Source organism: Sinohyriopsis cumingii, chromosome 19 (genome assembly GCF_028554795.1).
Source record: "Sinohyriopsis cumingii isolate HCF-2022 chromosome 19, ASM2855479v2, whole genome shotgun sequence".
NCBI lineage: Eukaryota > Metazoa > Mollusca > Bivalvia > Unionida > Unionidae > Sinohyriopsis > Sinohyriopsis cumingii.
In genome coordinates, this window is record NC_142979.1 from 44979193 (window position 1) to 45006551 (window position 27359).

General features: G+C 38.8%; 1 protein-coding gene across 7 annotated transcripts in view; it reads right to left on the minus strand.

The window, feature by feature from the left end:
• LOC149775612 (uncharacterized) overlaps positions 1-16220 on the minus strand; it is an 89071-nt gene extending 72851 nt beyond the window's left edge. For 4 of the 7 annotated variants that reach the window (XM_089943247.1, XM_089943251.1, XM_089943253.1 and 1 more), the window contains exon 1: positions 16114-16220. In XM_089943247.1, the coding sequence (XP_089799373.1) occupies positions 16114-16127 (14 nt within the window). In that variant the 5' untranslated portion in view covers positions 16128-16220. Of the gene's footprint in view, positions 1-13817; positions 13949-16113 lie in introns of all 7 variants that reach the window. The other 3 variants (XM_089943248.1, XM_089943249.1, XM_089943250.1) reach the window with 2 other exon arrangements.
• Between the last annotated feature and the right edge of the window lie 11139 nt (positions 16221-27359).

The following is a 27359-nucleotide window of genomic DNA, read 5'->3' on the forward strand; positions in this document are numbered from 1 at the left end:
ACTGTACTTTATTTCTGTGCTGCAAAGGTTTATGGCTTACTGAAGGTCAAAGCCAATTAAGTCATTCCTTACAAAGATTTATATACAGGAACATACTGGTCAAGTGTACTGAATTTTAAATGTGCACAAGTTATGTCATCACATCATTTTGTAGCAAAACTTAACAAAGCATTCCTGAAATAAAACAATTTCAGAAAGTTCTAAATTTACAGTTTAAATAAGGATATTTAAAGGCCATATGTTAGTATTGTTAAAAATGTGGGTATTTAATAGCAATGTGGTATTATTTTTTTGTATCTACTCATTTCTTATGGATTACAGCTCAGAAAATGTGTATTCACTAGACAGTATTCTGATTACACATTTATGAATGGTAGGGTTGGCACACATTAGAATGGGATGGTGGTGGGTGGAGGTAAAATAAATAATTTACCTCATGAATTAATGTATTTAAAAAAATCTTATAAAAATCACTGGGATGGTTTGGTATTTTGTCATTCATTAAATTTTAATGTTACACTTAAGTTGTGTAATCTACTATATACATTTTAAAATGGCATGCAACAATGAGTAGTCTAACATAAGGATCACATACATGTTCTTTATAGGTGGCCTTAAATGCAAACGAGTGTAATGTGCAAGGATTTTAAGAGAAAGGCATGATACAACAGAATGAGAGAGAGAAAGTAAATGAGAGAGGAAGGCAGCAGATAGAGAGAAAGGAAAGAAATAATAGTTGGCCAAGTACATATAGGTAGATGGCTAGGTAGATGGCTAGATAACAGATTAGTAAGACATAGCACATTGTAAGATCACAATAAATTGAACTGTATATGCAATAAATGTAATTAAAGGCAGTTATTAAAATCAGTCAGGCAGTTGAGATTACAAGCAAGTCTTATTAAGTGTGGTTGAAGAGTTCAGGGATGGGAAAAGAATCATGCTTAGATAATCATGGTCACAGTACACAAGGATCCATGGAAGCAGAAACATCTGCAGGCAAACTTGACCGAAAATTGAAAGGGGAAAAGATGACTTTTTTTATAAGCAGGTGGCCACTAAACCAGATTTTGACTACTTCTTACCAAACTCCACTTGCAATTAAAAGGGTGCCCTACAGCATGAGTCTACTGTATAAACACTTGTTAAGAAATACAGTAACATTATTTTTTTATCATTCCAAGCTTTTATTTCAATCCTACCAAACATTGGCTAATCATCCACTTATTCAAAAATTTATTTTATTTCTTTGATCCACACCTTCAGTTTATGACAACAGTTTTGTGGTTATTAAACAAATATTTGCTAAACATATATTTCTCGAAAAATTGGTTTCTACCTAAAGATCATACATGTACATTACGGTACAAGACACTCAAGTGGATAGCTACATTTGGCGAATTATACAGCTTTTAAACTTTTCAATTCTAACAGCCACACATGCAACTTTTACTGAAAGCTGTTGCTGCCACTAGCCAAATTTTGGCCAAGCATAGATTTATCCAAGATTTGGTTTCTGTCTAAAAGTCATACATGTACATTATGGAAAGGGACAATGTTGCAGATAGCCAAATTTGGGCTAATCATACTTACCTCGATTTTGGTTTTGTACAACCTCACATGTGAGTTATACTAAGAGGCATTGCAGACACTAGCCAAATTTTGGCTAAGAGTACATTTATCCAAAATTTGGTTTCTACCTAAGAGTGTGAAGAACATCTTTGAGGAAATAGCTAAATTTTGCTAAATGGATATTAGTTGTGAACCAGCCTCACTGAGCATGGCAACAGGAATATTTAAAACCTGCCTAGCTCCCCTAACATACAGTAAAGCTACTGAATAGTTATAGGCCAGATACTGGTCAAAGATTCTCAGTATGCGCCTTTGCTACTTTGGGTTAAGAGATTTTAGTCCACAGCAGAAGCCTGATTTGATTAAATGGAGCAGCAGAGAGGGTGAACAGACCATAGAATTCCGACAAAATAAATAAAACAAACAAATAAATCATCTCGTAGAAAGGTCCAGATTTTACAAATGAACTTTCCTTGAGATGTTTATTTTTGCAATGACCGATTGTGCTAATAAAACCTCAGTTCGAAATAGTAGCTGAAAAAATAAAGTACTCTACGTGTTTATTTATTTCTTGTTTACCTTTTTGACGACCAACGTTGGTAGGTACCCTCTCTGCTGCTCCTCTTCTGCTGATATTAATTAAATTATTATGTTATAATAAAATGGTACATCCAGAATCTCATACTGCAAGAACAGCACGAGAACGATTAGAAACAATTAAAAAATTTCTTCCTGTCAGAGACTCATTTAGAAAAAACTTGCAAGCGCAGCAAGAAGCACAAGTTGAGTATGAAGAGGACACTAAAAAACTGTTTAAACCCGTCACTGCAGCTACTGAGAAAGCTTCAGCGGCTGTTGAAAAAACTATATGGGGAGATATTAAAGAGGAGGATAAGAAGAGGAAAGAGGGTATTTTTCCGGTATTAGAACAAACTGCGGTGCAGGCTGAAAAAACAGCAAGAAGAACTAAACAGACAAAGAAGATTTTACGAGATCTTCCACCTGGCATAGCTGCGGCTCAACCTCCACCTGTTGATGAGGAAATACTTGAAGGCAATGAAAAACTTCATACTGAAGTCGCCGATGTGAGAAAAAAACTTGCATCTAAATCCAAACCAGCAGGAGAAAACGTAGAATTAATTGCAAAATTTAAAGAAGGAGTTGTTGAGGAAATTAGAAAAACTGAAAGAGAGAGATTACCTGAAGCAATATTAAATAGTATATCTGATAAATCTAGTATTTTAAAACCCCGTCATGAAAAAACAAATGATGATAATTTCATCAAGTGGATATATCGCGTATATTACAACAAAAAACAAGCTAGAGGTCCAGAATTTGAAAGACTTAAGGAAGAAGTAAAAAGACTTTATAGAGAGAGACTGGAACAACTAGAACAAGAAGAGTCCTCCCAGTATCAGCTTCCTCCACCTCTGCAACAAATAGAACAACAACAATCTTCTTCGCCGCAGCAAAGGTTGAAGTCGGAAATTAAAAAGGCTAAAGAGTCACTTAAATCACCCTCCTCGAAGAAAATTTCTTCACCTTTACATAAAATTTCTGCACCGAAAATGACATTTACACCGACAGGTTCACCACATGGATTTCGAGAAGGTTCCCCCCCGGACACCACTGAAGTACTTACTCCGGTAATGCAACCACCAGTATTTAAAACACCTCAAGATGAACCTAAAACAGGATCTGGTTTATGTCCTGATAATATCATCAATGAAGTGTCACGGTTAGAAGTTCTCATAGGAGGAAAACGAGCTGGAAATAATTCACCAGAAATAACCAATGAAGCAGCTGATATTTGTCGGCGACTATTTCAAGGTGGTATCATGGATATCGGCGTTTACCGAGAACTTATTGATGAGCTCGTTGATGACTAGTTGTTAGATAAATGGTAAATAAAATAAGATGATTGTGCATGATAATCATCGTAAACCCACACAGGTTAGAGCGGTAAACTCACGATTACCAATCTATGAAGCAATTTACGGAAATGGACTTGGTGATGTTATTCGAGGATTATTCACAAGGATAGCTCCAAAAGTAGCACCTGTTGCAAAACAATTATCGATGAAGGCTATTGATATTGTTCGTGATAAAGCTCCGGGTGCAATTGTCAATGTTGCTGGTAAGGCGTTCTCGGCGATCAAAGAAAGACTAGCACGATTATTGCGACGAAAACAACAACCACCGGTGAAACTGGCAAGTACTGAGGTGATGCCTGCAGATGTTAGTAAAATAATAAATCAGGCTGCAAATCAAAAACTAGCGGCGTTAGCAGATCAAGGACTCGGTGAATCTGGAAATAATATCTCAAGTTTGATATCAGGAAGTGGAACTTTCCGAGGTGGAACTTTCCGGCGGCGGTGATCAACGTGTTAGACGAAAAATAATTATAATAAAATGTTCAAGCGCGTATCCGACACAGCATTTGACATGGAAGCACCCGTCCTTAAGGATGAATCTGTACGTGATTATCAATTTTATTCCTATGACGCAAAACAACCAGATCAACGTGGAAGAATTGAACTACAAGTTCATGACACAAGTAGATACTTTTTACCCGCTGATGCCTTTCTTGAGGTAGAAGGTACAATTATAAAAACGGATGATACTAATTACTTGGATCCAGTAAAAATTGGTTTTGTCAACAACGGGATCATAGCATTATTTAGTGGCGCCACATACATGATTGATGGAAAAAATATTGAATCAATTCAGAATGATGTCGACGTTGCTACAACAATAATTGGTCTGGCGAGATATTCTGATGATTATACAAGATCAGCAGGTCCCACAATGATGTTTGTGAAAGATAACTCCAATAACCCTGAAAGTGATCCGTATAATATAAGACGACCAAGAAATTTTGCCGATAACGCTGATGTTGATATGTGGCCAATAGTTCATGGTTCTAATGACAATTTCAACTTGGGATTTGCAGCACGTAGAAATATGTTGCTAGGAGGCAATAGAGGTTTTTCATGTACAATTCCACTATCGCATATTTTTGGATTTTGCAGGAATGTTAAAAAGGTTATTTTTGGAGCTAGACACACGGTTGTTCTTGTAAGAAAGAACGATGATAATGATGCTCTGTGGAGACCCGCTGGTGATGCTGGTAAAGTAATATGACTCCAACGATCGCAGAAGAACAGCGATTAATTTCTTTCATGGATGCAGGTGGTAAATCCTTGTTGTCATGGTTAACAACAGGCACGGATAGCATGCAAACTAACGTTAACGGTCAGTTTACATGGCATATAGCATCACAACAGGGTGTTTCTGCACCACGACATATTTTTATTGCGTTTCAGAACCGTAATCGTTTAAACTCACAAATTCACTCTCATATGATATTTGACCAACTAGGTCTCACAGATATTTCTTTACGGATAAACGGACAACAAGAACCAACGGAGAATATACAACTAAATTATGCATTAAATCACATAGGACGTGCATATCATCGTTTGATGTCATTTATGGGACGTGATCAAAATGTTGATACCGGGTTGCAAATATCACAACTAGATTTTAAAAACTTGTACCCGATTTATTATTTTTCATTAGAACATCTTGATCTATCAAAACAATCTGTCGTTGATATACATCTCAAAGCAACATTAAATACCGGTGGTGTTGATTACAGAGCGATCGCGGTCATACTTAGCGACAAGGCCATGTTACTTGAAGGTGGCAGTGGTCGAATGAGGGTCGTTGATGCACCGGTGGAAAATCTTTAATCGTGTTATTTAGAAAAATATATTTTATATAAAAATGTCGTATCGTCATGTTAATGTTACTCTGACCCCCGGTCAGGTAAAAAAGCTTCAATCAAAAACCGCCAACAAATACGGAACTAAAATATCACTGAAACGAGATCAGATTGGTGGTGGTCCAAACAAATTATCGTTGACAAATAATCAGATTAAACATTTCAATAAAGCCCTAGAATCAAAAACTGGAGTTCAATTCCATCTCTCCTCAAGCGCCATCAAAGACATGGTTAAAACGGGTGGTATATTCCCACTATTTGCGGCCATTCTGGCATTAATAGCTGCGGCTGCTCCAGCCATAGCAAAAGCGGCCGCGTTAGGTGCTGTTGGAACAGCAGCTGGAATGGCACTAAAGAAGGCAACAGGGCAGGGGTACAAAAAAAAGGGACGCGGCCTAAGATTACCGGGATCTCGTTGGGGGAGAGGCCTAAGGCTTCCAGGGTCATTTCGTTAAACGTTCCATCATCAAATTTTGATTTACTTGATGCTGCTAAAAAATTAAAAATATCCGCCTTTAGAGGTGTTTTTATGCGAGATCAATTACCGAAACAACCAAACAAACTAGAAACAGGTATTATTAATCTTGACAAACGTTCTGGACCTGGTACTCATTGGGTATCATACGCGGTTGATCCGCGTGGAATTGTTTATTTTGATTCGTACGGGTTAGCTCCACCTGTTGAATTTATCAAGTATGTCGCACCACTCCACGCAACAACCAAAGTTTGGTATTCAACGCTACCCACACAAACAATGACAGATCCGCCAATATGCGGCCGTGAAGTAATTAATGTACTCGACGCTATATCAAAATCATCCAGGCCGCCACATAAAGTCGTGCACGATTATACATAAATTAAAAAAATTAATTCAATGTGGTGATGATAGTTAATAATGTGGTGATGATAGTTATTGATACTGAAATGTAATTTTCTGCTTATATTTTTTCGAGAAGGTGGTTTTATATATATTTTCTGCGACTTTTTGTACTGATTGCGGGTGAATATCAAAATATTTCGCAGCAGAAGATATTGAACGAAACATAATTTCTTTGCCAGTTTCTATGTTTGAGGAAATTACCGCCCTCTTTCCGATTGTCTTACATCTTCCTGTATTACCACATGCAGAGTTCACGCCTTGCGTGACAATACGAAGGTTGGATAAATTATTGTTTTGAGGATTTCCATCAATATGATCAATAACAAGACCATCATTGATCAAACCCTTGTGACACTCATACGTAAATCTATGACACAGATAATGTTTCTTTTCCCCCCCGCATGTGAACATTAGATAACCAGCATTAGTAATATAACCAACTTGTTTCTTCAACTTGCGGTGTCTGATGATACCATTAATATTTGATTCATAGTTTGTTATGACAGGATGTGGGACAAATATATTTTGCTCCATTATAATAATATTATATGTTTAAATCATTGTTTGTCTGAAATCTTGATATATAATCCTCCACGGATTTTATAGCGTTTTCACCGCTATTATTTTTTTTGTCATAATATCTTCTGAGCTCTCTGAACCGTTTCCCGCCACACTTTCCACATAATTTTGTCTTTCCTCGCACTCCAATACCACACCGTAGACATGGTATTGGTCCTAGACTTCCTCGTCGTATGTTTTGTGAGTGCATCCAACAATATTCCTTTCTACAGGATTTGTTGCATCGATTTACTGAGCCGATCATCAACCATCTGCATTGGGACATTGTATATATATATATAATTTTCTTTATTTAAATATTTGTTTTAATTATATGAACGAGTTTGAAAGATTATCCCAAACTAGGCCTGTTAAGTATAAATTCAACCTTGACAGATTATCTTCTGACTTGCCAGTACGAGATCTGGTTGATCCGAAAAATAAAAGTTTGATCTCGAAAATTCATGACGCTAAGAAAGAATTTTACACGGATGGTGCATCTCATACATGGTCAACGTTCAAGATTATACGCAACACTGACAAAGTCAGTGTCGACTCCGTCAAGGACGCTGTCACGGATGCCACAATGAACGACAAGCAAGCGGCAACTATCATTAACTACATCGCTGAATACGAGGGCAATCAAAAATATTTCTTCAGAGTAAAATTTATTGTATTAACAGAAACAGATAGTTGGATTATCCGTGACAAGTATGATCCTGTCCTTGGCAATAATAAAACTATCATATTAAGTAAAAATTCCAGACCGGGTCTATTGACTGGTATTGATAAACCGTATTATGAACGAGCATATCCTGTAACAGCAGTTATTTATGGAATTTATGAGATAAATAAAAAACCTAACGTTGATAAACTAGCGCCGATGAAATTATCATCCTTGACCTTGTCAAGGTTAAATTGTGTGGCTGAACGAGTAATAGAACACTTTACAAACGCGATGCGTGGAAATGGATTAACTGATTTAAGGCGTGAAAAAATAAACTCGTGGGCTGATTCAGTTAAGGATACCGGTGCTACAATAAAAGATGTTGCTGAGTTAGGAAAAATATTAAAATTTCCAATAACTGTGGCGACAATAACGGGAGAAGTACTGTACCAGTCGAAATATAAATCGAAAGGAGCTCCAATAAATATTATCGATCATAACGCGCACGCATGGACTAACGCAGTAACAATATTTCCACGTGATCGAACTGTTAGATTTTATCCCACAGAATTATCTGTGGCAGATAATTCTGTGGCAGATAATTCTGTGGCAGATAATTCTGTGGCAGATATGAGTATGTTTGATTTTATTAACGAAATAAGTAAAACCGATCCTGTATCGGTATGGTTATTCAAAAGTAATGAGGAGGGTGAATTTGATCAGTTTGTCAAACCGAGTGGTGAAATATATCGCACAGAATCCCTCCATGACGAGATGAAAAATCTTGCGACGTTTTTACAGTGCAAGCACGTGGAAAATACTGACAAATTACTAACTAATTGTTTTACCGTTCCATCTGTTGCGGCTCATTTCGCCAGGGAACGAAATTCATGGAAACCAACACGATTTGATTTACTCGAGGACGTACGCGCAAGTTGCGTCGAATATGGACATGGCGGATTATGGAATACCAAATATAATTACAATGATGTTATTTCGGTTGATATGGTTGCATGTTATCCAGGAAGTTTTCTGGGATACGGAGATTGTTCTACGTACTTTGAAAGATTTGGTCACCCTACAAACGAGATGACGCGAGTGGCAATTAATGGACCATTACCTGATTTTGATCTGACTGGATTCGCCTGTATTGAGTCGTTCGAGTTTAACGAAAATCTTCACAAGATTTGTTATGTTTGGTTTGGCAGACATTTTTGTGAAAAACGTTGGGCACCTATAGTTCTGTTGCGATATATGCTAGATTGTATGATACTGACATCGTTGGTGGTCAGTGAGGCAATTATATCATATCATGCACAGACCAAAGTTTGGTTGCCCATGTCAGATTCTGAAGTTATTAGCGAGTTTAAGGACGATATTCCTAATAAACTCAAAACCGCAAAAGATCTCGGTAGAAAAATTATAGGTAAATTTACTCAAGGTGGTGCATATGATTATAAAAGACATCACGCACGATTAATTTTAGATGATGCCGAGTACGATTTTATAATCGCTGATACAACGGCGAAAAATACATTTGTAAATCGAGAGAGTGTTTATTTATCCGACGGAACAAAATTAGGTACGATCGTTAGTTACATAAATGACGTATCCCCGCAATATACTCATCTAAGATCTTCCATGTTGGCTTATGTTTCTATAAATTTATTATCGATGATTAATAGATTTCCTGAGGCCGCAGTCAGAGTCGCAACGGACTCGTTTTATATTTCAAGTAAATATTTAGAACCTGTTATGAAATTTACAAGTAATGATGAACGATGGGGTTCGTGGAGAATAAAAAAGGAACTATTACACAATTATGTAGAATCAGCAGATGTTCCAGTGAGAGATGTTTATCGTGAGGGTAATAAAATATCAGAAATGTCGAAGGCACCATCGTTGAGTGATTCAATAACCAGATATAAGACAGTATATCTCAATGGACCTGGTGGATGCGGCAAAACAACTCGAACAATTAATGTTTTTAGAAATTCAGATATAATCGTGCTGACACCCACACATAGACTTGCACGTGAGATGAAACAGCGGCAAGTACAATCGTGTACGTATCATAGTTTCTTCCGGTGGCGCGGGGATACATGGACTCCTGAACGGATGGGGGAAAAATATATACCTAAAATAATTATTTGGGATGAGATATGCACGGTCTCATTGGATACATTAAAAATGTTTCTTGATTGGTTGTTGACGAAAAATACCGCCATAATAATGTGTGGCGATCATGGTCAACCTCCGCCTTTTGTTGGACCATCTCCACATGATTGGTTAAAAAATTTCGTTGATTATTACGAAGAAATAGATGATGATCATAGAGCTCTTGATGCAAATTTGAAGGAGTTTAAAAAATTAATCAGATTACAATCAAACAAAATTCAGTGTGAAATATTACGTGGAGTGATCTCAGAGACATCAATGAGTGATTTTTTGAACTCATGGAGACCCACCGATTTGATCGTAGCAAGTAGAAAAATAATCAGAGACGCTTTACAACAACAGTTATTTCAACTACATAAAGAACAATATTCAGAACTACCCGTACCGTTGTGTTATAGACCATCAGATACACGAAAACAGAATATTAATGTTGATATTCCAGGACAGACAGAGTCAAGGAAACAGAATCTCGTATTAAATGATATTGTCGCCGTTGATATCAGTGTGGTCGAAGATGCAATACACACTGACAAATCTCCATGGGTGTTGGGATACGCTATGACAATCCACTCGTCTCAGGGATTAACTATTTCTGATACACGAGTCTGGATTGTAGACGATCGCATCGAGTGGTCAAATTTAGTTTATTTGGCGGTATCGAGGGTCAGAAATATATCTCAATTACGTAGAATTATAATTCCTGAAATCGTTGATAAATTTAACATCATCGATGATGATATAATAAGAAAAAAATTAATCGGATACAAACAATCTGACAAAAAAAATAAACGTGACTTTGATCTTGATGTTGAATTTATTATTGAGTTAAAACAGCAGCAGAACAATCATTGCGCATGTTGTAATTGTATAATGTTATGGCGGTATTCGAGTAATGATTCAAGACAATTTACCGTAGATAGAAAAGATAATAGTCGCGGTCATACACGAGAAAATACCATGTTAACCTGTCTTGAGTGTAATCGACGTCGGGGTGCAGGCACCCTTGGCGCTAGTTAAGTGATCGAAATCACCGGAGTGATCGCGGCGGTAGTTGTGTATCCGCGGCAATTATTTGTAGTTGTTCACGTGTAAATCCACGTTGAGGAGCAGCTGAATCTAATCTGTAGATTGCAGGTCTGGAAACGCCTACATTTCTTCCAGTGGATCTTGTCACGGTAGATATTTTGTGTGTGGTAACACTCCAAATAGGATCAGTTGCTCTCGCGCTACCACCTTCAAGTTCACCAGGCTCATATAAATATCTGACTGTGACATCACCTAATATTTTTTGTTTTCCAGCATCTTTTCGTTGTGTTGGTATATTTTTTTTTGTGACCGCGCTAATGGGTTTCATGTTGGTTGTTCGTGTAATCTCATTATTTAATGCAGCTATCACGATTGGTAATCTTGCAACCCATTCACGAGATCTTTTATCCTGAATAAATTCCCTCGCGTATTGATATCCAAATAACCGTTCAGCAAGTGTTCGATTAAATCGCTCAACAATTGCTTGATCACGGTGAATTGCAGTATGACCTCGTCGTATTTTGGTATTATGTTGTTTCATCAGCGATGATACTGGACCAAGAAATTCCTTACCAGGATCAACCTGTAGCAGCTGTGGCCATCGTAGACCACCTCGTGGTCCACCACCTCGTTGATAAATTCGTTCAAACGCATCGGCTACTTCAGATGATGTTTTCGCTGATAGCGGCTCTGCTTCTTTATATCTACTTGCAACATCAACTACGGTTAGCGCGTACTTGTACGTTTTTCCACGCATAGTATCATGCGGTAAAAACAGAATATCAGCTTGATGAACTTCATTAGGAACACTGACATCGAAATACGAGTACTGAATTTGTTTAGGACGTGGTAGATAAATTTGCCATATTGCTTGTTTAGATAACCACGTTTTAGCAGTAGAATGTTTAACCGATGCTGCATCAGCAAGTTTACCAATTGCTGCTTTGCCTCTCCAGTATCCTCTCGGTGAATAATAAATTGATTCCATTATTAATTACCAGCCCCAATCGCTAATTTACCTTTCATCGAGGATCTTACTAACCAATTAGCTAATGATTCTCTAATATTTTTATTTTTTATAGAATTTAATGAATGAATTAATTTTACATCTGCAATATGCCTATCTTGTAGATTTTTACTTTTATAAGCTACATCATGAGCATGACAAGCTCGATCAATAGCATTTATTGGTTCCTCGCCTGGTTTTGGTTGATCTTGATTATCGAGCCTGATATCGTGTCTGGTACCAGGACCGCAATAATTATATCCTGGTAGATGTTTTTCTCCGCTGTATTTAGCCCATGGAGCACCTGGAAACTTTGACATCAAATTAGCAATATCACCACCGCGCTTATTAGGTAAAAACGAAAATTTCTTTCTACAGCATACAGAACATTTTCCACCGTACGCTATTTTTTTATTTTTTGTTGTAACCGTAGCTAAATCAATAGTTGGAGTTTTAACTCTACAGCGTAAACAATATAAATTCATGTTATAATATATATGGATATAATTGATTTCTCAGCAACTCGGCAGCGAGAGCCAGTTAAGCATCATCCTGCGCTACCGAACTCCATCAGAATGATTATCATAGGACCATCTGGATGGGGTAAGACGCAATTATTACTTAATCTGATAATGAGATGGTTGAAATGGAATAAGTTGTATTTAGTAGCACCATCCGTTGATGATCAACGATGTTATGATGTACTTAAAGATTTCAATGAAAACGCGCGATTACTGGATGAAGATACTGATGTTATAGAGTTTGTAACCGATATTGATGAAGCACCATCCGTAGATTCCATAGATGGATTTATTAATAATTTAGTTGTATACGACGATGTGATGCTAGATAAACAATCAAATCCAGCCAGAATATTTTCCCGAGGGAGACATAAAAATACAGACGTGATCTATGTTACTCAACGATATACACAAATACCAAAAGTGATCAGAGACAACTGCAACATTTTAGTTGTGTTTAATGGCGTAGACACACACACGTTGCGAAATATTCATCAAACCTGGTGTGGTGGTGACATGGATATAATTAAATTCAAAAATTTCTTCTCACGAGCGCAAGCTACTCCGCATGGATTTATAACAATAAATTTACATGATCCAAGAACAAGATATCGTGTGGGTATTGATAAAATATTTGGGTAACAGGGGTGATGATAAAATTAAATTTAATTAAACAGATATCATTAATATAATGAACAACTGTGCGTGGCTGCGTCAAGGAACAACAGATAAATGCAACAAAAGGTGCCGTGGAGAATATTGCAAGAAACATAATTATCTTATAAAGAAAAATCCTCATGCTGGTCCACGAAGATGTGTTGGATGTAACAACGGCGTTAGAGGATTATATCAGATTTGCAAAAATTGCGGTGGAGATCGATACAGAAGTTTGATGATATATTATAAACACAGAAAAAACATAAATCCCAAAATAGAAAAACCACCATCAGAACTTGAATATTACTTGAAACATAGAACAAATTCCGAAGATTCAGATGAAGATGAAACAGATGAAGAGAAAGTACAGCGAGAACGCGTTGAAAAATATTCATCAAACTTGGTATGGTGGTAAATTAATAGCAGCAGAGAGGGTACCTACCAACGTTGGTCGTCAAAAAGGTAAACAAGAAATAAATAAACACGTAGAGTACTTTATTTTTTCAGCTACTATTTCGAACTGAGGTTTTATTAGCACAATCGGTCATTGCAAAAATAAACATCTCAAGGAAAGTTCATTTGTAAAATCTGGACCTTTCTACGAGATGATTTATTTGTTTGTTTTATTTATTTTGTCGGAATTCTATGGTCTGTTCACCCTCTCTGCTGCTAATGGAAAAGCTCAAGTGAAATCGGAAGCTGTTCTACCCTGTTTCAGCACGTATTTAAGGAGATGTGTTACGCTGTATGTCGATACGAAGGTATTGAAATACGTCGTACCAGAAACGAATTAATTACTTTTAACAACATTTTATGACACCGACCTGAAAACTGACTGAACTTCAGACGCTCATTTCATTCGCGATGATGTGCGGAACGAACTATAACATAACAAATTGTCATCAAAGCTTTGACTTCAGTGCATCTGTGCTAATATGTTTAAAGCTAATAAGAGTGGAACGTACCTTGAAACAGCGAAATGCGTGAATTATTGTACTGTTGTCTACTTTGTTTTAAATGCAAAGCTGGAAACGATGCTCAGCGCATTCCAAGTGACTTAAACATTGATGACTGGGAATCGCAGGTGTCTGCGGGACTACGAAAGAGAAAAAGAAGTCACGCGATTCAGATATTATTTATTCCGTATTAATTTCTTTTTCCACAATATAAATATTAATTTACAATTATTCAAGCTCACACTTAAATTTAAATGGTAAAAAGTATGAGCATTTACGTCATTACCGTTTCCTGGGGGTTTCTTTTCAAATCCTAGGTTAAAATATGACGTGGGTATTCCCCTGTAATTAAACGTAAACAACGTTTACACCGGATATCATCTGTGATAGAGGGATTAGTATACAATATACATTATGAACAACGTTTATAATTCAGCACAATTAAAACGGACGTTGAGACTTAAACCCAATCACGGTTAAACTGATGAATCGTGATTTTAATGGGACATGGAATCATGATAAACCTTCAAACTAAAGTAAAGCACTTCTTTCTATGTAGAAATGTTCTAAAGAATATGCTTATCATTCCTTAATCATCATACAAATTAATCAATAATTAGAGTGAAATGCACTGAAAGGACTTTGTTTTCTTTTTATCTGTCAAGCAGCTTCTTAATTACAAATGCTTTGACATAAATTAGTTTGTAGTTGAATTATAAACAATAGCGAGTTCTTATAAAATATACCGCACTTGAGGCGTAAATGTGGTCATTTTATCAAAGGACTAGATAGTAGTTACAGTTGGAAAGGATAATAATGAAATGTTGATGGTCGAGCTCTGTAACAAATATCCATCAGAATTACATGAGTTCAGGCGCGTGAATAGATTTGATAGAAGAACGTTATTTACAACTTAGGGCGGAGAGAGGGAGAGAGAGAGAGAGAGAGAGAGAGAGTTACTTTTAAACCCAGATTTCATAGTTGGAAGAAAAATGAAGGCAATCTCTACTACCAGAAAACAATGTTTTAGATCTTACCGCGGGGTTATTTTTATTTTGTTTCAGTTTCTTTTGCTATGATTTTTTGTTACCACCACCCCCCATCCCCACCCCCTTACAAACATTGTGAAGAACGTAGCCCGAGAGCCATAACATGGACACTATTGAGATCCCCAGCCTATGATTATATATGCACTTTATGCATGTAAAAGGACAAACGTATACACATACATACAGCTGATTTTAAACTCGGGGTTCATTCCTACCCCTAGCAACCAGTCATCGCTTGGAAATAATTGAGATCCACACCTTATAACAATATATGCAAATGTATACATGCAAATGACATAGACCCGCGAGTCCATCGTTATCCCCCAACCCCCAAAAGGTATACATGTAATTGATTTTGAACTCTGGATCCATTAATTCACCTAAGAACTAAGCCACAGGGTCGTAACTTGGAAATAATTCAGATCCCCACCTTATAACAGTATATACAATTTTACACATGCAAATGACATTGACCAGTAAGTCCATCTTTATCCATCAAACCCATATGGGACTTGGCCAGTGTATCATAGATTGTTCATAATTGATGGGCATAAAAAAAAAAAACAATTGCATATACTCAACTGAAATTTGCCCGTGGACAGTCCTTTCCTTAAGGGACCAACCCAAGAGGTTTGGTTCATGGGAAGTTAATGAAAGCGAAAGAAAATGTGTTTCACAAGCATATAATTCAAGTTTATGCGATGTATTTGGGGTTCTTCCCATAGTTCAACTACTGTCGATAGTCTTTAAACACATGTTCCCTTCCAGACTTGCGGTAGTCCTACATGTAAGACATTGACACTGATATTTATGTTTTGGGCGTCATAGGACTTAAACAAAACCAATATGTGATATGTCTTACATTGTAGGACTAGACTTGAGGTACCATTGTGTGGGCTTGCATTCAGTTTACTTTGCGGTATAGTACTAGAAGTTCAATAGAAAAGACCATGTTTATTTTATGCTATTTTCTACTCCGTAAACGTCTAAAAGCAAATATTTTACCTAGTCAAATCAACATATGGAATGATATCTAAGAGGATTTTGTTTGACGTTAATATAAAGATTTTGCTCACCTTACGGAAAATGTCATTTATTTTGATGATGTCGTGTCAGGTTTTGTATCGCCTAAATACGATTAAAATTAAAATATGGATAGATTTCCAATAAGTTGTACTTGGAGAGCCGTAAGTACAGTAGAAATTAACATGGCATAATTTAGACAATTAATTTTGAATCAAATTTCTAATACTTACTGTGGACTAGCCATATCATCTCACTGACAGAAAAATCCCAGATAATGCACAAGCATTGTGCAACACAGGTTAATGTGCACAGGAAGTGAGATGAGCATTACATCAGCCTATATTCTCGCCGACTGATAAAATCCCAGGCATCAGATAGCGCTGTTCAATAGTACTTAGTGCCCTGATTAAATACATCGGTCATATAATCTCACCAACTGAAAAATACCAGACATTACACATGCATTGTGTAATAGTCTCCAACTTAAATATAGCTGAGATAAATCACCGGGTATACTCAATATTGTAATCAACGAGATCAAAGTAGACTCTCCCTTTTAAAGGTGTCTAAAGTCAAGAGATAGTACAATCCTGTCAATATTACATCTTCACAGCTTATAAATTAAGCATGCATCGGAGAAGACGATACTGCTTCAGAAAAGAAAAAGCACCGGACAATATTTAACTAGGATCCAGTTGGAAAATGCACAATCAGCTGAGTATTTACTTTGAAAGCTGCAAGCACTAACACGATTCAGTTATCCCCATAGTGACCGCACACTTTGTAATATTTTAGTATATACCTTCAATTTCACGGTTTTCTCAACATTCCAGAACAGTTGACATGTTTAATAGAAACATCCATGTACTTATACATGATAGTGTCACACTGGTACAATTCCAGAGTTAACTGCAGTAAAAATTTCAAACGACGATTTTTCTGATGAATATTGGTGAATGAAGAAGAAGAAAATGAAAATCATATGTGGAAAATATTGCAAAGTAAAGGAACGGTAATGAGAGAATTCCATCATTTATTTTACAAGAGAATGTGTCAACGCTTGAACACTTAAGCCAACTGAATCATCCATTAAATTTATTAAATTTGGTAATGAAATCGATAATCGAAAGACCTAGTGACATTGACCTATTATGTTGTTCCTTTATGCCCGTGTGTTCCATGATGTCTGCAGCTTTTCCTATATGAGAGAGAGAGAGAGAGAGAGAGAGAGAGAGAGAGATAGTCAAAATAATTTTCGTATTTTTTCGATTCCTATTTCATCACATGTGAAAAATATCTTCGTATAATTTTACTTGAAACTATAAGATTTCCCAGCATGCCATGCGACTCTTAATTGTGTGTGCCAACAGAAATTATACCTGCAGCAATAAAAAAAAGGAGCAGTTTGTGACCTTCGTGTAGAAGAAATAAATGGAACTGCATTATCTTTCAGACATGGGCATTAATTTTTGCTGAAAAATGAGTTTAACCTACCAAGTTTCGATTGTGGAGCATTTTTCGTACATAATAAAACAAAATTGTCATTCCTGCGAAAATACCTTATATATTTCATTTTGTGGTAACAAAAGCGAAATATTTTAACTCAAGGTTTCCTTAAAATATCTCACGTTTTGTTTGTGCTGCCTGATAAAATAGAACATGTATTAACGCAGGACAAGTATATATATTGTAACGTTTTATGATACACATAAGGTCAAGGTTTTCATAGAAAAAAATAAGTTCGTCCCAGCCTAGCACTTGACCAAAAGAAAACTTTGTCAGGATAAGTAAAATATAGTAGATTTATTTTATACAAACATTGGAATCACACAGTACAGACAATCATATATATATATATATATATATATATATATATATATATATATATATATATATATATATATATATATATATATATATATATATATATATATCTATATATATATATGGTTTACCCATCTATGGGTATTGACATATACCCAATACTGGAGAAAGATACAAGAGTAGTAAAGTGGGATACTATAGCGACAATGGGAATTAGCATTACAGACCCACCCTGGGAACATATAGCGACAATGGAAAATTAACATGGAGAAAAATCGTGGGAACATATAGCGACAAGGGAAATTAACATGGAGAAAAATCGTGGGACTGTTCAGCGACAAGGGAAATTGAACATGGGATTTTTTTTTGATCTTTTTTAAAAAAAATTTTTAAAAAAAGGGGTAGGCAATGGAAAGTCATTCTCTTTTCGAGAAATGTGGGAGGCCCTGAAAAGGGCCTTTGGGTTTATGTTAATATTAATATTAACATAGATGGCATCTGTCACATCTTCTTCTTCTTAAACTCCTTCTAACTGCAGGTCCATACACAAGTACTCTCTTGAGACATCCTTGTCTTTCTATGTAAACTCTTCTCATCCATAGACTAGTATCTGTCCTATCAACAACAGTCCACTTGGACCGGACATACATGAGCATGTCCGTCCTAAACATCATTGAAGACACAAGGGTGGATGATTCAACTGTGGTCCACATCGTGAGGCGACGAGAACAGATGAATCAATGCAGTGAACTGCGCTTATTTATAGGTAGAGGAAGGATTGAAACGATTGAGTTCATTCACCAATCCGAACACGCGTTACAAAATTCAGTCACCCGCATCCAATCCGAAGAGAGCAGTCTGTGACGTCACGTGGTCTATATAGATTCGTTAGCGCTTGTGTGCAGTCAATCTATGCGACAGTGATTCAACATGACGGAAACTCAGAAAACGATCCATTGGGGTGCACCAGCAGTGGAGACCGCCCAAGGGAACCCGGACTTACTTTCAGAAGAGGTGAATTGGGATTTTGAAGATTTTCTTACCTCGCAAGAATTTGTTCCGGAACCTTCGTTACCTTCTTCATTAGCGCAAGTGGAGAATTTTAGACAGAGACAGGAAGAAGAATTGGAGAAATTTATACAACGACAAAAGGAAGCGGAACAAGCTTTTCTCCTACAGCAACAGCAGCAAGAAGAAGAGGTAAGAAAAAAACAACAACAACAAGAAGAAGTAGCAGCAAAGAAACAAGAGGGTGAAAATCAAACGGCTACGGTACTGTTGGACATTTTAGCGGAGTTAAGAAGTCTGAAACAAATGTATCAGACTTCTTTATTACGACCGAAGAGAATACGACCCTCCCGAGCTAAACACGTCAACCCTGTGACTAAGCCTACCGTACCACCCTTAGTTATTTCAACCCAATCATCATCATCAACATTACGTAGTCCAGAAGTAGGCCTTGGCCGTGGCAAAGGCTTAAGACAGTTAAAGTTGATTGCTTAAACTCACCCCTACACCAAAAAATGCCCTTTTCAGGGCCACCCACATTTTTCGAAAAGAGATACAATTTCCTTTGCCAATAACTAAAAAAAAAACATTTTACCCCTATAGTACGTGTCTGTGTATGAGTGCGTGAGTGTACGTTCTTATTTTAAAATCAAAACTCAAAGACACTTACCTTATATAATTAATTTATTCTTTTATCCATTGTTACAACCCAATTCACAATTCACAACAGAACATTTTGAAAAGTTCATTAACTTCTTCTGTCTCATTGTTTACTCTCTCTGTTTTTTAAATTTCTTCACCGTCTTTTCCTCTTCTTCCTCCTCACTTTCTTCCCTTCTTCTTTTATTCTCCTGTTTCTTTTTCTTTGCCTCTTGTAAATAGAATTGTCTTCTTTCTTCCTCTTCTTCCTCTGAAGAATCCCTCTCTTCCTCTGAAGAATCCCTCTCTTCTTCTGAAGAATCCCTCTTTTCTTCTGACTCCTCTTGTTTCTTTTTTGGGCAATCTGGAGACCAATGTCCTTTTTCTTGACAATAATAACAGGTATCTTTACTTTTGTTTTTTCTAGCCCCTTTTTTCTTTTTTGACGGTCTGGACACTCTGAAGACCAATGCCCTTTCTTCTGACAGATATAGCAAGTATCTTGACTTTTATCTCGAAAGGAAGGAGGTAGTCCGTGGGCTGGTCTGAAGAGAATTTTCTAATGACCCCTCGCAAAGCTCTGATGAAACGTTCGATTTGGCTAGTCTCTTCCATCGTTGTGCTCGGTTAGAGAGTGAAATGAATAGTGAAAGGACAAGACACACACCCTTTTATATACGCTGGTCTGCCATGACTATAAATTAGTCCATGGTGTTTAAACTTGAGTCATTTGACGTTTTTTACTCAAGATGAAACGATCCTATTCATTCTAGAAGAAAGAAGAAAGTAAGAGGCAGAAACGTGATCTATCGCCTCGTACCAGGGCTGAAGTCTTGGCACAAATTCATGCCAGTGATTTTGAAGAGGACATGAGTGAACCAGAATCCGAACCCTCTAAACCAAGTTCGCCACCCTTAGTCAACCCTGAAAAATACTATTCCATTTGAGAGACGGAAAAGCGCTCCTCTAGAAAATTTAGATCCACGGCTTACAAATACACAGTGAAGTTTAAAGATTTCAAGGCTGAAGTACCGTTAGAGAAAGCAGAAGTGTTCATCACTGGGGTATGGGATTCTTTGCTCACCGCACTCAAGCGACAATGTCAACCCAAAGGAGACGATCGCTTGAGACTTTCCATACAACACGACGGTTTGAAATCCCTTGTTTGGATCGAGTTTAGCACCCCTGCAGAATTGACCGCTTCCAAAGTCATGGACAAGATTCAATACGTGCAACAATCTAATGACCAGTTTGACATCACCGATGGAAAAGCCACACTGGACATGACCCACGTCTCTCCTCCTCAAGGGACTGGACGCAAAAAGATGTTATTGGTAGACGACCTTCGCAACACCAAAACAAGTCTCGTCCGAATTAACAACCCTCAAGACCAGATGTGTTTAGCCCGTGCCATCGTGGTGGGACGAACCTATGCCAACAAGAACGACACGGTAGAATGGAAAAGAACCTGGAAAACTATTCAACGATCCGATCGAGCCAAACAACGAAATGAAGCAGAACTCCTGTTACAACAAGCCGGACTGTCCAAAGACACACCCTGTGGCATTCCTGAGATGCAAAAATTGCAAGATGCCCTAGCTCCACGATACACCTTGAAAGTGTACCCTCAAGAAATGCGCGGACCTCTGTTGTTTCGAGGCCAAGACTTTAAGGACGGAAAATACATTCATGTCTATTATCACGATGACCATTTTGATACCATTACCAGTATCACCGGATTCCTGGGATACGGTTATTACTGTGAGAAATGTGACCATGGTTTTAATAATCGAGAGCAACACAAGCATTGCGGATCGAAATGCTCAGGATGTTTGGCCTCTCCACCCTGTCTGAGCGAAGGATCAGTGCCTTGTTCAACTTGTCTGCGCACGTTTGTCAGCCCTACTTGTTACCAACAACATTTGAAGACGCAAGGTTCACAGCAGAAATGTGCTTGCCAACTGCTGAGATTGTGCCCTACCTGTGGACAAGGCATACTTACCAATAATGCCAAGGCACACGTATGTCGAGGAAAGAAAAAATGTCACATTTGTCACCACATCGTGGACTTGGAACACGAATGCTACGTGCAAAAATACCAACCCCCACCAGAGAAAGACGACGGTCGCAAGAAGAAAGGCAATTTCATCTTTTTTGATTTCGAATGCATGCAAGAGACCGGCATTCACATTCCTAATTTCTGCGTGGCCCATCCAGCGTGCGAGAAGTGCATTCAAGAACCTATTTTCAGTCATTGCCCTCACTGCAGCAAGATTCCCGGAGGGCGTGAAAAAGATTTTCGAGGACCGAACACGTTAGCCGATTTTGCCCAATGGGTTTTAGACCCCATCGACAAGACGTGGAGCCAAGAGGACATCGAACGTTACGGAGATTGTCATCGTCATGCCACGGTGATGGCTCACAATTTTTCCGGATACGATGGACAGTTTCTTTTGAGATACAAAACGGAACAAGGCACCGAGCGTCCTAAAGTGACTTTGAACGGAGCCAAAATCATTTTCATGCAAGTGGGACAAGTACAGTTTAAAGATTCGATGAGTTACTTGGCCATGCCTTTGAGCCGAATGCCTAAAACGTTTGGAATGACAGAAATGGCTAAAGGGTACTTTCCACAATTTTTCAATACGGAAGCCAATCAACACGCCGTTCTACCTCATTTACCTGAGGCTCACTATTACGACCCCGACAACATGCGTACCGAACAACGAGAAGCTTTCTACGCTTGGTACCAGGCTCACGCCTCGGACCCTTTCGACTTTCAAGAAGAAATGTTAAAGTATTGTCGTTCCGACGTGGACATTTTACGGCCTTGCTGTGGAAAATTTCGAGAACTGTTCATGGAACACGGAGGGGTCGATCCATTGAAAGAAGCTTGCACCATTGCCAAAGCGTGTTCCTTAGTGTACCGGCAAGATTCATGCCTGAAAACACCGTAGCTGTCATCAGTCCTCAAACGACCCACTATGTCAAACGTCAATACTCGGTCAAAGCCCTACGTTGGTTACATTACTTGTGCGACAAGGAAGACAAGTGGATTCAGCATGCCCGCAACGGAGGGGGTGAAAAGACCATCGGAACGTATTCGGTAGATGGCTGGGACTTAGAAAACCCCAAGATCGTGTACGAGTTAAACGGCTGCTTATTTCACGGATGTCCCGTCTGCTACCCTGATCGTGACACTAAAAATCAGTTTTTACAACGAACCATGGAAGACCTGTACCAGGACACTTGTCAGCGACGCCTAAAGTTGGAACAGGAAGGATACCAAGTGGTGGAAATGTGGGAACACGAGTACGATCACCGTATGAAAACCGATCCCGAGTTTAAACGCCTCGTGGAAAGTTACCAGTTCATGGACCCGCTGAACCCGAGGGATAGTTTGTACGGAGGAAGGACCAATGCCACCTGTTTGCTGTACCAAGCCGACGAAGAGAAAGGAGAAGAAATCAAATACTTGGACGTGTGTTTGCTGTATCCCTACGTGTGCAAATATTGTCGCTTTCCTGTAGGGCACCCGCAATTGTTCACGGAACACATCGACCTGAAAAACATTCGACAATACGAAGGCTTGATTAAGTGCAAAGTTTTACCTCCCACGAACCTATACCATCCCGTGTTACCTCACCATTGTCAAGGCAAACTGATGTTTCCATTGTGCCGTACTTGTGCCGAAACGTGCAACCAAGACCAACCTTGTCAGCACACCCAGGAAGAACGGGCCTTGACGGGAACCTGGGTCAGCGTGGAATTGTTCAAAGCTCTGGACATGGGATACCAACTGTTAGAAGTGTACGAAATTTGTCACTTTCCCAAGACACAACAATACCACAAGGGTGACCCCAGTCAGAAAGGCATTTTCGCCGACTACGTGGATGCCTTTTTGAAACTGAAGCAAGAAGCCAGCGGCTATCCGTCCTGGTGTCACACTCCCGAAGACCAAATACAATTCAAAGAGAAATACTATGAACAAGAAGGCATCTGTTTAGACCACATCGAGAAAAACGAAGGCAGGCGATCGTTTGCCAAAGTGATGTTAAATTGCTTGTGGGGTAAAATGGCACAACGACCGTGTTTACCCAAGACGGAATATTTGACAGAACCTTCCCGCTACTTCCACATGATTCACGACAAAACCAAATACATGAAACACGTGGACGTCGTTCGCGAGGATTTGATCTTGGTCAATTACGAAGAAGATCTGGACTTTGTACAAGACGACCCTTTTGGAAATGTCATCAATGCGGCTTACGTGACAGCTTATGTTCGCTTAAAATTGTACGAAGCTTTAGAACTGTTAGGGGAACGTGTCCTGTACTTTGACACGGACAGTTGCATCTACATCCATCACCCGAGTCAACATCACCCTGACATCGAAGGAGACCGTTTAGGAGCCTGGACAGACGAGCATCCCGACGACAAGATTCTAAGTTTCGTCAGTGGCGGTCCCAAAAATTACGGCTACGAATACAGGGACAAACAAGGAGAAGTGCACACGACGTGCAAAGTGAAAGGACTGACTCTGAATTATCGTACCAGTCGTGTGGTGAACTTTGGGGTATTGAAAGAAGCCTTGCAATCGGGAGAGGATGCAAACTTTAAAGTGACCACCTATCAACCGAACAAGATTGTACGTTTACCCACTCACCACTTCGTCAGTCGGCCCTTGGAAAAAGTCTATCAAATCGTGTACCAGAAGCGAGTGCGACTTCCCAATCATTTCACCTTACCGTATGGACACGTCGGTATTGGTCTGTACATAAAAAGGAACCTTAGGCAAGATCGATAGTTCATTGTGACTACCAAGACCGAGCGAACAAGATGAATACTTTCAGAGAAACACAAAACAAGTTGTTTAGAAAGGCACAATTCAAGTGTGGGACTTCTGAAGTGGAATGCGATTGTGAGCCTTGCGATGGGTATGATGCTGCACGTTGTGACCTTAGCGATGCCGTAAAGCATCATGGGAACTTTAGTGTCACTACCCCTATTATGGAAAGTGATGCTGTGCGTGTCAAACCTGAGGGATGTTAAAGTGATGCCGCTCGTCCTCTTGGACATTTTACTGGGTTTCGTTTTAAAGGGGAATGTTCACCTTCACGTTTACCCCCCTACGGATGTCATCCATCCCTGAGCAAACTCCTGCCCATGTCACTCAACCCTCATCGAAACGAACCTGTGAAAGACGAATATTCGTTCCCTGTGCGTTTGTCGGAATACTGCGACTTTCAAAATCGTCTTCAATAGTTCAAAGGAAAATGGCCTAAGTATCTGGGAGGACCGACCCCCGAAGAATTAGCCAGAGCCGGATTTTTCTACTTGGGCGAAGGAGATAAAGTCAAGTGCTTCAGTTGCGGTGTGTCACTTCACCACTGGGAACCGCAAGATTCGGCCTACGTAGAACATGCTCGATGGTCACCGAATTGTCATTACTTACCCTTAGTGGGACCGAGACATTGAAGTAACTTACCATAATCTGTTCATGAATACTTTACACGAGAACATTCGTGCTTTGCCTGTGGAGTTGAGAGAACGCATTTACCGAGAGCTGGTCAAAATACAAGTGAAACGTAAAGAACAATTGCATCCGTTACGTCACCGGTGTTTGAACCACTGGTACTTGAATGCTATAAAAGGACTGATTCAGTTGAAAGTGTTCCATTGGACAGACATTGATCAACGATCCCCTAGTTTTAAAAAGGATTGGTTTGCTCTCGATGATTCTATCTACTACATTGTAAACGTACTGCATGGAATTCCAGAGGAAGAGTTAACGAATTACCGACATCTCGTTCACAATGTCAAGTTAGTGAAAGAGGAAACTTCTGAACGAATTGTAATGTGTAAATTAGAAACTAAACGATTTAGATTCGACACTGCAGTAAAACCATGTCTGTGCAAACGGTACATTTCTTGTGTTAGACAAAAGAGGATTTAGTATGACCTATTCATGGATACTTTGCTAGAGAACATTCGTGCCTTGCCTGTGGAGTTGAGAGAACGCATTTACCGAGAACTGATCAAAATACAAGTGAAACGCAAACGCAAAGTTATTGAACCGTTTTTAAATTATGCTCTGTTCCAAAGTATAAGAAGACTGATTATGAGTGGATATTACATAAAGCACAAAGGTAAACGAGGCTATTGGCCACCACCCAAGGATTCCAAAAACAGTGTATATACTTATGGATACTTTACAAGAGAACATTTTGGGCTTGCCTGAGGAGTTGAGAGAAAGGATTTACCGAGAGCTGGTGAAAATACAAGTCAAACGTAAAGAACAATTGCATCCGTTACGTCACCAGATCTTTAACCACTGGTACCTGAATGGTATAAGAGAACTGATTCGTCAGAAATTGTTTCAATGGTCAGACATTGTTCAAAACTTTGAGGTCGCTAATGATCGACATGTTCATAATTATGGTTACTTCGAGATTCACCTAGTGCAACGCATCGAGGAAGACAAGTTAAAGGATTACCAACATTTGTTACGTGGAATCTACTTAGCGGAAGAGGAAACTTCTAAACGAACTCTGACGTTTCGGTTACAGTATGCAAGATTTAGATTCCCTACTGGAGAACGAAGATCTCTGGCTAGAAAGTACGTGTATTGCATCCGAAAAAAAGAGAATATAAAAACAGGTTGCCATGCACGGCTTATGTCACATGTCATTGAACAGATTCCGTGGAAGGAACTCAATGACCATATTCAAACCGTGGATCATTACCATCGATTATTACAAGAACTGTATCCATTCAATTTGGGTCGACAAGTGGTGTGTGTCTTAGTGACTTGTTTTCTGGGATTTCGTTTACCAGCCGATTCTTTGTGGACTCTTTACGATCAGTACTTACCACCTCAATGGCCTTAAATGGTCACGAAAAACTCCTTTTGCTCAAAGCCTTGCGTTTTCATCTGGATACTTCTCGACCTCAACAGGAAAAAAAGATTCGTCAACTTTTAGCTACCCAAGACGTGTATGACGATGTGTGTGTGTAGCTTGTGACTTACACCCTCATTGGACAGATGTTCGTGACTGGAAAAGGGGGTTTTGAGGCTTGGACCCAAGAAGTGGCCAAGTATGCACAAGAATTGTTCAAGGAAAAAAGTTACTTTTCAGCCAGTGTTAGTGACAGTGCCAGAAGAACCCGTCACCGAGAACAACCACTCGCTTCAGGACAGGACTGTCATGGACATTCCTGAAAGGTCATTCCGGGAGGACACTTGTGTGACAATACCTCAGGTAGAGACTGTAAGAACATTACACACTGTCCTTAGGACATCTTGGTTACCCAAAACATGTTGTACAGAGACTTGTTTATATTCCACTTTGATCGTTTTGATGTGTTTTTTATTCCTGTACATCACTATTTGGGTTTTATGTATTTTTGTTTTTCGTGTTGTTCATATTTGAAACATTCAATAAACGTGTTCTGAAAAAAGTATATAAACTCTCGTCTTGTTTGTTTTCGTGTCACAAGTGACATTTCTCACACCATGGCTACCTCTGCTGTCTCTGCTCCCTCTTCCTCTACTGTCAAAGTCATCGACGAACACTTAGATCGTGCCAGTTGGGAGGCTTTGTATCTTCACCATCCCTTTAACATGCTCATTGCTGGACCTAGCGGTTCAGGCAAAACCGAATTCGTCAAACGTTTGATCGAACACAAACATCATTTGATCGATCGGCCACCTCAGCGGATCGTGTGGGGTTACAAAGAGTGGCAATCGGCGTACAGCCTCTTGCGAGAAAGTCAAGGCGATTCCATCACGTTTGTGGAAGGCATTCCTAAAGAAGACGACGGCATCGTCTCTGACTCCCGTCAAACCCATTTGGTCATTTTTGACGACATGTTAGGAGAAGACGAAGAAGAAATTAAACTGTGGTTCACGCGCAAAGGGCATCACCGTAATGCCAGTGTCGTTTACATCACCCAAAATTTGTTTCAACAAAGTAAAGCCCATCGCACCATCAGTCTGAATGCG